This window comes from Theropithecus gelada, chromosome 1 (assembly GCF_003255815.1).
Source record: "Theropithecus gelada isolate Dixy chromosome 1, Tgel_1.0, whole genome shotgun sequence".
Taxonomy (NCBI): domain Eukaryota; kingdom Metazoa; phylum Chordata; class Mammalia; order Primates; family Cercopithecidae; genus Theropithecus; species Theropithecus gelada.
The window spans coordinates 31,073,850-31,087,047 of NC_037668.1; the positions used below are offsets into that span (position 1 = coordinate 31,073,850).

Below are 13,198 nucleotides of genomic sequence, written 5' to 3' on the forward strand. Positions count from 1 at the left end.
GCTAGAGTCTAGTGGCACGATCTCGGCTCACTGCAACTGCTGCTTCCCTGGCTCAAGCAATCCTCCCACTTCAGCCTCCCAAGTAGCTGGGACTACAGGCACAAGCCACCATGGTTAATGTTTTGTTTTGCTTTGTTTTGTAGAGACGGCGTGGGATTTTGCCATGTTGCCCAGGCTGATCTTAAACTCCTGAGCTCAAGCGATCCTCTTCCCTCGGCCTCCCAAAGTGCTAGGATTACAAGCATGAGTCACCACACCAAGGCCCTGGCTAATTTTAATTTTTGTAAAGACAGGGTCTTACACTATTGTCCAGGATGGTCTCGTCAAACTCTTGGCCTCAGGCAATCCTCCTGCCTTGGCCTCCCAAAGTGCCATATACCCGTATTTCTGGGTGAGCAATTTCCAACTTTGTGGTGTGAGGGATGTCTGACATGAAGCTCCATCCTCCTCCCTGGGGTCCATCCTGCAGTGGAAGCCGTCCTCCCAGCCAGCTGGTGACTGAACAACAGTGCTGTGCATCCGAGCGGGACACTGGCTGAGACTCTCCTCCCCCTCCCATCCCCCTTCTGCTTTTCTCCCTGCCCATGGCCTGGCAACCTTCCCCGGGGCCAGAGGGCAGCCCAGAGTCCTGAGGCCCCAGGAAGCTATCTGGCCGCTGGAAACAGTGGCCTGATGCCCAGCAGAATCTCTGAACAGGTTCTTTGCCTGCAACCTAGGTGGAGCCAAGGCATGACTAGGATCCGAATTGGCCAGACAGTGGCCGCCAAGACCAGCCCCGCCTCCCTTCTGCCACCTTCTTCCCCGCAGGCTTCTCCATAGTGGGGCAGGCTCTCTGGACACCCCTCCGCAGTCAGGGCCCTCCCATGGCTGCCCTGCCTAGGACTGGGCACAGCTGCACTGACTGTTCCTGGCAACCTCACCTGTGCAGGCCACCTCGCTGCTTCAGCACAGTCCAGCACAGGTGTTCTCACTCTGGGGTTGGCCTGGCACTGACCTGTGCGCCTGTGAGGGAAGGTGGGCAGCTCTGGAGCTGGCTGGTGCCCCCTGCCTGGGTGGAGGTGGGGCAGGTCCCAGATTTCTCAGAACAATTCCAGGATGCAGCTGCGTCTGGGGCCTAAGCAGAGGGGAGATACCAGGCTGGGGCTGGCTGCTGGGCCTGTCCTCTCTGAGCTGCCTCAAATCCCCTATTCCTTGAGCGGCCTTGGAGCCTGGCCTCAGACCTCAGGGCACCACACCACTTGTCTCCAGGGACCAACCTGTTCACCCCACATCCAGCGGAGGTGCTGTCTCTTGGCCCTCTTGGCCCCACTTACAGATGGGCCAACTGAGGCCCAGGGCATCTGCCCACTTGTCATGACAGTGAGCAGCCAAGCTGGATGTGAACCCAGGTTTTTGTACACTGCCGTCTGGCAGGGTTGGGGAGGACTTAGTGGCACCCACTGACCTCCCACTGGGGGTCGGGGTCAGGGAGTGAAGTAAGTGCCTGGCTGTCTGAGCACCCTGGGGCAGCCCCTCCAGCCTGGGAGAGCCAGCTTACTCTGGGCAGCTGGCGAGGCCAGCTCCTGCCATATTGGGTCCTTACACACCTCTCAGCTGTGAAAGCCCCTTGCTGGCCTCCAGAGAACCTCGAGGATGGCCTCACAGGCCAAACCCAGCGGCTGCACTGCCCATGGTCACCAACTCTGCAGCACGCGTGTACAACCAGTGTCCCTCCGGTGTCCCCACGCCCAGGTGCCCGGCTGTTTGTCCTGCCAGCATCGCGAGCCATTTCTGGCGCTGCCTGTGGTCTGCCGTCCTGGCACATCCTGAATGGAGGTGCACGCATAGAGGCTGCCTGTGAATCTCCTGCGCCTCCTCGGAGGGATTTGCTCCCTTCTGGGACGTGCCCTGGGGACAGTCAGTTCCCCCAAATAGTGACTTCCATTCTCCACATAATGAGAGCCTTTGGCTGAAGGATTGGGAGGACCAGGAAAAAGCCTCCAGGCCACGTGGGGCGTGACTTGGCGATCCCGGTCGCTCCGGGAGTCAGCCTGGACCCCCAACGCCCGGTGGCCTGCTCTGAGGGCCACGCCCGCCGCCGAGCGCCCGGGAACCGGAGAACCCGCAGGGCGTCAGCCGGGTGGATTTCCTTCCACTGCCCCTGACCCCACTGCCCAGCGCTTTCGGGACTAGCGGATGATGGACTTGTGCTAAACTGGCTACGACCCCTCCGGAGCGGGGTCCTGGGGCAAATCAGCAGTGAGCTGCAGCCTCAGCCAGCCCCTGCCTTTGGTTTCCTCGCGCTCCCGGCTCACAACACCTCAGACCCGAACTAACCCACCAGCTGCCAGACCCTCCTCCCGGGCACCTCCCACGCCCCGCCCCTCAAGCCCCGCCCCTCCCTCTGGGCTCCCTCGCGTCCCGCCCCCAAGCCCCGCCCTTCCTCCCGTGCTCCCCACGCCCCGCCCCCCGGGCTCCCCACGCCCCACCCCTCAATCCCCGCCCGTCTTTCCGGGCCCCCCTGCGCCCCGCCCCCGCTCCGCCTGCTGGCGCTTCCCTGCCCCGCCCCTCTCAGCTCCACCCTCCTTCTAGGCCCCGCCCACACCCCGCCCCCTTGGGCACCACCCACAAAGCCAAGCCCCGCCCCGCAGGGTCTCGCGCACTTCCCGCCCCGCCCCGCCCCGCCGCGGCCCTGTCCTCAGCGCCCAGCCTGGGGCCGCCGTGGCGGTGAGACCCGCAGGGGGAGGGCCGGTCCCAGCCACCTCGCCGCTCCAATTTCCTCCACGTTCACAGGCCCAGCCTGGCACTCGCCGCTCGTTCTGCGACCTCCAGGGCGAGCGCGCTTCCGGGGCGGCCGTCCAAGAGGCGTGGGAAGCGCATGGGGGATTCTGGGCGTGCAGTCGCCGCCAGCGGATGGCGAAGGGGCGGGTGGGTGAAGCGAGTTTCCAGCGTCGAGCCTGCTTCGTTTCAACGTGGACGCCACATGCAAGCCACGAGCGCAGCGCCTCACGGTGTTCGCCCTTGCTCCGGGTCCGGAGTTCTGCGGGTGCCCCAGCTGCGCTGCAGGTTTCAGTGGCACGCCCCGGGGCTGGAAGGCTGAGCCGTCCTCCTCCCATGTGCGCGGGAGACCCTCCGCCACTGTGCCCAGATCGCCGGCGAGGCGCAGGGGGACGCTGGGAAGGGCATCGGGAGACCCCGGGCCTCCTGTCCGCACACCTGTCCGAAGCCTCAATGTCTCCATTCCTTTTCGGTCTGACCTGAGAGCCGAGCTCACGGCAGGGATGGGGACCCCGGGCTTGAACTGCAGGTGCCGTGCCAATCAGGGCCCAGGCAGGAGAGGGGCGTCCCTGCATTGGGGCCCCATCATCAGGTTCGCATGGCCACTCTAGCGTGGTGGGGGAGGGCAGGGCCTTTCCCTGTCAATTCACTTCCCTGTCGGTACTCACCGACCTGTCTGTGGAAGGGCAGCAATGGTCGATTTCCCGATTAAACAAAGTGTGAAGGAGGAAGAGAGGCTACAGGAATCTCCCGTCCGGGAGACCCTGTCTCTAAGGGGCCAGGCGGGGTCCTCCTGTGTCTCCTGCAGCCCTGCACAGCCGCTGTCAGAGGCACCTTCTGGAGAGAGTGGCCCACCTGTCCCGGCCTTTGCCACTGGGCGCTCTGTCCCAATTTATCCGTGTCCAGTCCGATTCGTGGTATCATGGATTGGAAAGCTGTGACAGACGCCCTGGGCTGGGAGGTATAAAACGAAACTGTTTAACTCCAGTGAAAAACAGTTGCAGGAATCCCAGAAGTGGGAAAAGGTCGTTCTGAGCAATTTCCGTGGAGTGGGTGTGATTCCGAGACTGAGGCTCCAGGGGCCGGGGTCAGTGGCTCACACCTGTAATCCCAGCACTTTGGGAGGCCGAGGCAGGCACTTACCAGGTCAGGAGATTGAGACCATCCTGGCTAACACAGTGAAACTCCGTCTCTACTAAAAATACAAAAAATTAGCCGGGTGTGGTGGCGGGCGCCTGTGGTCCCAGCTACTCGGGAGGCTGAGGCAGGAGAATGATGTGAACCCGGGAGGCAGAGCTTGCAGTGAGCCACGATAGTGCCACTGCACTCCAGCCTGGGCGACAGAGCAAGACTCTGTCTCAAAAAAAAAAAAAAAAAGAGAGAAAAAAAAGGTTCTGGGACCCCTGGCCCAGGAGCCCCAGGCCACGGCCTCCTGCCTGGGAGGTGTGGCTCCCCATGCAGCCAGCTTCTTCCCTGCCTCAGGTGTGCGACCTGCACTCTGTCCAGGAGGAGGGGAGACTCTCTTGCCCAGGGGCAAACCTGAAAACACAGCAAGGTTAAGGGAGGAGGGCAGTTTCCTGTCAAAGTCCACATTTGTGAAAAAGCATTGATTGGGCAGAGAGAGGTGCTGTATTCTGGAATGGAGGTGAGTAGGGGCCAGTGCGGGCTGGCCGGTGAGGGTGGGTGTGATGTTTTGCCTGGCCCAGTGGAGCCGGGGCCGCAGGTTCCCAGTCTGCTGGCAGAGCTGGGTCCTGGTAGGGGCAGAGCTGGGCAGGCCCACATGGCCTGTGCATCCAGGGTGTCTTGTCCCCTCGATCCTTCAGAGGATGAGCCCCCACCCTTTGCCGGCCTTCTTGGGCGTGGTCTGATAGAGGCTGAAGACAGTCAAAGCCGCGCTCCTCTTTTCTTTTTTTTTTTTTTTTTCCAGACAGGGTCTTGTTCTGTCACCCAGGCTGGAGTGCAGAGGCCTGATCTCGGCTCACTGCAACCTCCATCTCCCAGGTTCAAGCGATTCTCCTGCCTCAGCCTCCCGAGTAGCTGGGATTACAGGCACGCACCACCATGCCTGGCTAATTTTTGTATTTTTAGTAGAGACGGGGTTTCATCATGTCGGTCAGGCTGGTCTTGAACTCCTGACCTCGTGATCCGCCCACCTCGGCCTCCCAACGTGCTGGGATTACAGGCGTGAGCCACTGCGCCTGGCCCGCTCTCCTCTTTTCTAGGTGAGAACAGTGAGCCCGCAAGGTCAGGGAGCTGCCCCCAGGTCATCTGGGCTGTTGAAGATGGAGGTGGCAGATGGAGGTAGGAGAGGAGGCCAGAGAGGAGCCGTGTGCTCCTGATCCCTGGCCCAGCACTCTCCTTCCCTGGCCCCCATTGGCATCTGCCCCACCCGGGGCCCGGACTCCCACTCACGCACTGGAAACTCCCTGTCTCGGGGCCACACACACCATGCCTGGCAGGCGCTGGAGATGCAGCAGAGCAGACGCGGCCACAGGAGTAGCTGTGTTTCCTACAGTGGAGAAGGGGACCCTGGTAGGAGCACTGCCCAGCCAGGCACGTGGTGCTCAACCCTATGGGCACTGACCCCACGAAAGGCCGGGGTTTGTGCTGCGGGAGGCCTCTGTTTGGCGAGAGCTCTGTCCCGGCTCCAGTGCGGCGGCCCTCCCCCGGCCTGCTGGAATGGGACCTCATCCCTGCTCCAGCGTCATGGACTTTTCCGGCCTTGGGTTGAGGCCTCAGCGATTCAGGCGGGGCCGTTTTGCTAACACCCGTGTGTATGTGGGGGTGTGTGTGGGGGGGGGTGTGTGTGTGTGTGTGCACGCGCCTGTGTGTGCATGCGTGCAGGCATGTGAGCCTCTGTGTGCCCATGTGCCTGCATGTGTGTGCACGTGTGTGCAGTGTTTCTGCCCCAAGGCTGGACCCCAAGGCCCGTCTTGGGTGCAGGGTGTTTTCTGTAGGGGAAACTGAGGCATGGGAGGCTCAGCCCCATGCCTGGGAGGGTGACTGCCAGCCAGTTGGCCTCAGAGCTCCCACTCCTGGGCACAATGGGCACCTGGCCCTGGGGCCTGCACTTCTTAGCTACACACAGACCATAGCCCTGGATCCCAGGCCAGCGGTGTCCTCTCAGCCCTGCCTCCCTGGAGTGCACGTCCCCCGGCCAACCTTCTGGTCTCCTTTCTTCCTCTCAACTTTACCCTCTCTCTCCCTTCCTCTCTCTGCCCCCCTCCTGGCAAGCGGATTGCAATCCAAACTTGTTGTTAACTTCTCCCCTGCAGTTGTCCACGGGCCCTTCCAAGTTAAACATTACTCACGGCGACAAGAGCCCGGCGGGCAGTGCCTGGCCTGGAGGTGGACCCGCGTGCAGAAGGTGCTGGGACGGGGTGAGTGCCAGGCCCCTCCCTGCAGCATCTGTGGGGCAGCTGCTGGTGCAGGTGGCCCCAGCACCCTGAGCCCATAACTGGGTCCCTGCAGCCTCTTGCCTCGCCCTTTGAAGTCATGAATGTGCCTGTTTATGTAACCCCCATGCTCGGCCAGAGCGGGTAGGCCTGTGGGCAGCAGGTCCCTGGGCAGGCTTGGGAGGGGCCAGCCAGGGGCCCCAGAGGGGTTTGGGCTGGGCCAGGCGAGAGCCCTCCCCTCGGCCGGTCACTCCAGCTCTGTGCCAGGCTAGGGGTGGGACTGGAAACAAAATGCTCAGAAAAAAAATAGCCTCATCTGTTTTGAATCGATTCCGCTGATCGGGCCCTCAGTTTTCCCAGCAGGGAAGTGGAGGGATGGGTAGTCATGGGCTCAAGCACCTCAGGGAGCCCCCACAGCCGGGGGAGGCACGAAGCCCAGACCCCACTCACCACACCTAGCAGTTGCTCCACCCTTGCCTGCCAAGAGCCTCCCAGGTTAGGAGCAGAGCCCCCCAGACTGGGTCCCCCAGGGGAGCAAAGTTGGATGTCAACAGCAAACAGGCACGGTGTCCTCTGCCCACCCTCTGCCACCCCACCCCTCGAGTCCTCTCTTACCACTCCCTCCTCCACCTGCTGCACGCATCCTGCAGGGACCCAAGCACCGTCCTGCCCCCAGGCCTTTGCGCTGCTGGCCTCGGCCCCAAAAGCTCATCCCTCACCCATTTTAGGGCTGCTGAGATGGACCTCATAGGAAGCCCCCCTCCAACTCAGCACCTCTCCACTTACCCTGGTCTATTCCTTTTAAGAACATGGACCCCCGTCCAACAGAGAACATTTGGAGACTTAATTTTTTATGCTCTCCTAGGGAAGCTGCCAGCTCTGTAGAACAGGAACTCTTTCCCGTGTGTCTGTGCTTGCTGTAGGGAGGCATGTAGTCTACTCCACAGAAGAAACCAGTTCCACGCTCACCCACCCAGCGCCCTCAGGGCCCAGCCCCCTGGCCTGCACCTGAAACCCTGTCGGGCAGGACACATCTGGCTGACTAGAGCTCAGGCCAGGGGCCTCCTGTGGGGCTCAGCAGGGACAGCTGGAGCCTGAGCCAACAGGGGGAGGGCAGCAGGCCGAGGCGCACAAAGTTCAGGGGGGCTGCTTGGTGCTGGTGGAGTTCGGCCACCCCACTTCGTGCAGGGCTATGGGCCACTCATCCAGGAACTCCACACCCTCCATGTGAAGCCGCTCTCCTGTCCTGCTCACACCCCCAGGACCCTTCAGGCTCCCAGCCTCCCAGCCTCCCTCCTGCCTCTGTCCAGACAGAGATTGTTGGAGGAGGTGCTTCAGTGAACGCACAACGTCCACATCCCTGCTGCAGCCAGGTTCCATCCAGGGAGCACAGAACCCGTCCTGGGCACCCAAACGCTCATGGGGCCTCTGTGCCACTGGGCCCCCTCTTGAGAGGCCTCTTCCCAGCACCTCACCCTGGAATGCAGCCTTTGGGTGGGGGGTCCTCAGTGGGGGCTGGGGGAAAGGCCCTGCCTAGTGCCCTGGGGCTGTGTTCTCCAGGCACCTTGTCTGTGCACCACAGGGTCTTGAGGGGCTCTGGAGACGGGCGGCTCACCTGCCTGCCTCGTGCCCAGACCTGCGAGTGTGCCTGCCGGTGTCAGACAGAGGCGAGTTGGGACTTCATCCCTGAAATCAAGCAGGAGGGTAGGAATGTGAGCCTTGAAACCACCTTGTTTCTGTGTCGTTTCTGGGAGCAGTGATGTTGGCCATTGGGACACCTGCTGAGGGTCCTGTTTTCCCATCCGGGTGCTGGTGGGACAGAGGGAGGCTGTGACCTTCACCCAGCCTGTGCCGAGAGCTCCAGCCCCCCACAGCTTCCACAGCCCTGCCTGCCACCTCCCCCACACCAGACCCTGCCCTCCTGCCCTCCCTGCCTGCTTTGGGGAGGAGGCCGGGGATGGGTGGAGCTGATTTAGTCACAGGCCCTGCTTAGGCAATGAGACCCCAGCACCCCCCCAGGTAAGGGTGCCTCGGGGGCCAGGTGGGGGTGGCTCCTCGGGGCTCCTCCTGGCCCTCTGGGGGCTGCGAAACTTTCGAGGCTGCACTTGTCCTTTTTGCAAGGCACTGCCAAGACGTGTGGCATTTCTGTGGGTCTCTGCAAGCAGAGCGAAGCACACACGTGCTCCAGGGCTGGGGCTCTTCTCCTGGAGGGTGACCCCGGGAAAGGGCAGCCTTGCCCACCCAACCTTGGTCACCAGTGGCCATCCAACCCCGGGTGTCCCCATCCTCGGTTTGGGCTGAGGGCAGACTGCAGGCTGGCGTTGCAGAGGCAGCTGGGTAAAGTGTGGTCCCAAACAGGGACACAAGCTGGCAGTTACTGCGGGGGACCTGGGCCTGGGCTTAGGGACTGCCGCCCCTATCCAGATGCCTGATTGGGACCAGGGTGTGGGGCTGGGCCCTGTAGCACCTGTCTTGCCTGGGCTGGAGCCCTGGAGCTGTGCGACCAGAGTGTTCTGACAGCCTCACTCTCAGGGGCTGGATGCCCTTGGGCACTACAGTGGGTGCCTAGCAGACCGTGCTATAGACCATACCCTGCTCTGGGCGTCTGTGGACTCCCTGGGCTCCTGCCACCACGGTCACTGCCTCTCTTGGGAGCAAGTTTCTTTTCTTTTCTTTTCTTTTCTTTTCTTTTTTTTTTTTTTTTTGAGATGGAGTTTTACTCTTGTTGCCCAGGTTGGAGTGCAGTGGCACGATCTCAGCTCACTGCAAGCTCCGCCTCCCAGGTTCAAGCGATTCTCCACCTCAGCCTCCTAAGTAGCTGAGGTTACAGGTACCTGGCTAATTTTTTATATTTTTATTAGAGATGGGGTTTCATCATGTTGGCCAGGCTGGTCTCAAACTCCTGACCTCGGGTGATCCACCCGCCTCGGCCTTCCAAAGTGCAGGGATTACAGGCGTGAGCCACCGCGCCTGGCCGAGACCAAGCTGCTGCTGCTACTTTTTTGTTTGAGATGGAATCTTGCTTTGTCGCCCAGGCTGGAGTGCAGTGGTGTGATTTCAGCTCACTGCAAGCTCCGCCTCCCGGCTTCACGTCATTCTCTTGCCTCAGCCTCCCAAGTAGCTGGGACTACAGGCGCCCACCACCATGCCCAGCTAATTTGTTTTTTTGTATTTTTAGTAGCGACAGGGTTTCACTGTGTTAGCCAGGATGGTCTCGATCTCTTGACCTCATGATCCGCCCGCCTGGGCCTCCCAAAGTGCTGGGATTACAGGAGTGAGCCACGGTGCCAAGAGCAAGCTTCTGATGCTGGGGCCGCAAGGAGCTTCCCAGGCCAGGCAGGTTGCTGTCTCAGCGGCAGCCTGCAGCCTCCTCCCAGGATCCAGAGCAGGAGGGTGGCTGTCTTTTGCATTCAATCCGCTGGGCTGCTGCAGGGCTCCCGCAGAGCTGCTCCAAGGGGCCAAGAGAAGGAAGGACGCTGCCCCCAAGGACAGACGGGCAAGCTGGAGTCAGGAGAGGCCCAGCCGTGGCCCGCAGGCCTTGAGTCGCTGCTTGGGGGAGCGTGAGGCAGGTATGGGAGGGGGCCAGGGAAGCCCTGCAGCCCCCCCACCCCCACCCCCGGCCCCAGGCAGCAGTGCCTCCGAGGCCTGGGCGGCAGGAAAGGGAGAGATGACGTCATTGCCGCCTGGAATCTGCTGTTTGGAGGCGTCGCCATGGAGACCGGAAGGCTCAGGGTGGGTAAAAATAGCAAACCCAAGAGGGTGTAAGTTCCAAGAACCCGAGTCTCTGAAAAGCGAGGCATACATGTTCTCGTTGCCTGGAGGACAGAGGGCCCAGGCTGGGAGTCTAGCGGGAGGGGCCGCTCGGGGCTGCTGGCTTGCAGCCACCCGCACGCGGTGTGTCCCCGCCACAGCCACCGAGAGCTTTGTCCCCGCGCAGGGTGTGGCGGGGGTGGCAGGCTCCCAGCAGGAGGCGTCTGCAAGCACGCTCCCTTCCTCTGCTTGGGCACCGCAGCCTGAGCCGAGGGCCGCTCTGCAGGGACTTTTCCTTCCTCGCAGAGGGGAAGCAGCCGTGGCCTGTGAGTCGCTGGGCTTCCCAGGCCTCATCCCGGCCGGAACTCCGTGCCTCCAGGCGGCCTCTGGTGGGGCGGGAGGGACCGGAGCTGGGGTTTCGCTGCCTGGGCGGAATGCTCTTTTCCTGCCCTGCTTCTGGAGGAGGAAAGGGGCGGCCGCCTGAGGAAAGCCTCCTGCACCCCAACCCTGTTCCTCTAGGGTGGTTTTCTAGCCAGGGAGCAGGATTTTCCTCCAGGCCAGGAGGTGGCTGTCCCGCTCCTTCTGGGCTCGGTCCCCGGAAACACCAGTACACACTCTCTGCACCTCCCTTCAGTAGTGTCCCAGTGTCCTCATGGGTCCCCCCAAGTCCCAGGCCGCAGAATGTGGCAGGAGGCCCGAGGGCTCTGGGCTGCTCTCCCCAGATGACTGAGTCCATGGAGAACCCCTGCAGCTGCGAGGGGCTCCCTGGCCTGGTGCCACGTCCGAGAAACTCTGCCCTGTCTTTGCTCTCGGCGTGGCTGGGGCCTCCTCTCTCCCAGGCCAGGCTGCACCAGGGCATGGAGGGGACCTTGCCTGGCGGCTTCCTCCAGCCGCACGAGCCTGGGCAGAAGTGTCATTGGGCTCAGGGACCCTCAGATGGCCCAAAATGACCCAGGAGCCCTCAGAAGGCCCAAAATGACCCAGGAGCCCTCAGAAGGCCCAAAATGACCCAGGAGCCCTCAGATGGCCCAAGAGCACCCTGGGTGGGGAAGGATCCAGGGTGATTCCCAGCCCCGAGAAATGAAGCCCCATTCCGGGACGGTGACTGTCCCTGGGCAAGGGGTGACCGTTCCTGGTTGGGAGGCAACTGCCCACTACAGCAATGAACGTTCTCCTGAGCAGCCTGGGGAACCCTTTCCTCCCTCCGTGCCGGGGGCTGGTGGGGCTGAGTCTCTGTCCGCCGCTCCCTGGGTGCTAAATCCTGGAACATCTTCAAAGAGTTTCAGTCCCTTCTCTTCTGCACATACCATTGTTCTCAGGGTGGCCGGGCAGCCCCTTCCTCCACCCAGGGCAGGGGAGCACGGGGTCACCTCTCACGCCCAGCCCTCCAGCCCTCCCTCGGCTCACGGTGGTCTGTGGCTGGAGAGGGCGAGGGGATGTAGAGCCCCGTGTAGGGGTCGCTCATTCCCCCAAGACATAGCTCACATGCCTTATGTAACTCGTGAGCTCACGCAGAGGGCCTGCCAGAAATGACGGCAGGGGCGGGAGGGGCCTGCTCGGGAAGCCAAGTGTGGCTCAGGCTTACGAGGAGCCGGCCGGGCCCTGCCTCGAGAAGAGAGGGGCCCGAGCCTTTGCAACCTGGGGCTCCTACGCTGTGGCAGGGGATGGGCAGGGCCTGGGACGGAGCGAAGGCCGGGGTGGTGCAGTGTATGGCTAGGCCTGGGATGGCTGTGCTGGTCACTTGGCCTGGGGGTAACTGGCCAAGCAGGATGTGGGCCCAGGCCCACCCCACTCCCCCACCAGCAGGCGCCAGCAGGCCCGTGATGTCAGAGGAAGGGCCTAAGTCACCCAAGAGCCCCGGGAGCAGCTCTGGGGGCCTCGGAGGGGTGGGTGGGTGGAGGCAGTGCTGTCTCCCCCAGTGCCAGCTGCCCTTCCACCCCCAAACGCAGACCAGGGCGGATGCTGCACTGAGGATGGCCCTGAGGCAGGGCTGGACCCAGTGCCCGCGGCTGTCCCTGCCCTTCCTCCCTTCCCTTTTGGAGTCCCGTGCTTCCCCTCTGCCTGCTGCACAGGCCCCCACGCTGTGGCTGGCCCAGCCCAGTTTCACTCCTGGAATGGGACCCCGGGCCCCAAGAAGGGCAAGGGCTTCAGGGAGGCTGTGGCAAGGGCCTCTGGGCAGCACTTGAGGCCTAGGTGACAGCACGGGTCCTCAGGGCAGTGCCCCCAGCCAAGAGCGAGCCATCCCTCCAAACACAGTACCAAGGGGCACCTGGCCTGGGGACCCGTGTCCCGCCAGAGGCAGGGCCTGGCATAGCTGCACCTCACCGGGCCCAGGCCAGCCATTGGCCAGCCTGTTGCAGGGAAGGCAGCCAGCCCCTGATAGGGAAGGGGTAACGGGGAGTCCAACTAGGAGGAAGGGGATGCCGGGACGGGGAGGCCAGCCCTCCGGCCTGAGGAGGGCAGAACACTGGCAGGGGTCCCTGGCAGGGTCTCGGACTGTGCTTTCGAGCCCTTAAGCAGGAGAATGGGATGGGTGGGGGCTCTCTGAGGGGGCCAAGGGCGGTGCTGGGAGCCCAGTGTGGGGCAGACCCTGCTCTCAGGAAGGCTGGCCAAGGGGCCGTGGCCCTAGACAGAGGGTGGGGCTGTGTCCTGCTGCTGAGGGGGAGGGGTGAGGATGGGGGCAAGGGGCGTCCATGCACAGGCAGAGAGCAGGAGGTAAGGGGCTGGGCTCCTGGGACGGCTTGGCCTGAGCCTGGAGGCTGCAGCCCCTCTGAGTAGCGGGAAGGTGGCTGCGGGCAGGTGCCGTGGGTGACTGAAGGGTAGGACCTGTGTGAAGGACCCCTTGCTGCCCTTGGGACCACTGGGCCCCTGAGGTCTGGCTCTCACACATGCCCTGCCCTCACCTGACCTCCCGCCCCGATCAGCCACATGCTCCAGCAGGTCCCAGGTTGCCCTGAGCCTCAGCGTGCTCTGGTCTGCGTATGGTGGTAATGCCACCTGGCTCAGCATGTCGAGGGAAAACCAGCCCTGGCACCTGGGTCCCACAGTGCCTGTGATGACTCATGAGGTTCTGCCATCGCAACCAGCAGTGCCACGGCTCAGGCCCCTGGAAAGCACTGTGGGGATGGTCCTCCACTTCGGGAAGTGCTGGCTGAAAACTTCTTGTGGGCAAGGACAGCACCCTTCTGTCCCCATTGCATCCCCTGTGCCCAGCTCATGGTGCTCAGTGTTGTGTGCCGGGTAAAGGACAGCAGCCAGGGCCTTGGAGGATGCTGGTGATGCCCCGGCCATGGCTG

General features: G+C 62.7%; 1 protein-coding gene across 1 annotated transcript; it reads right to left on the minus strand.

Moving 5' to 3' along the window:
• Positions 1-9,996: 9,996 nt before the first annotated feature.
• LOC112622295 lies at positions 9,997-10,819 on the minus strand. Its single transcript, XM_025381723.1, is given in 3 exon segments — positions 9,997-10,322; positions 10,325-10,555; positions 10,558-10,819. Coding segments are annotated over 3 exon segments (819 nt in total).
• Positions 10,820-13,198: the final 2,379 nt, after the last annotated feature.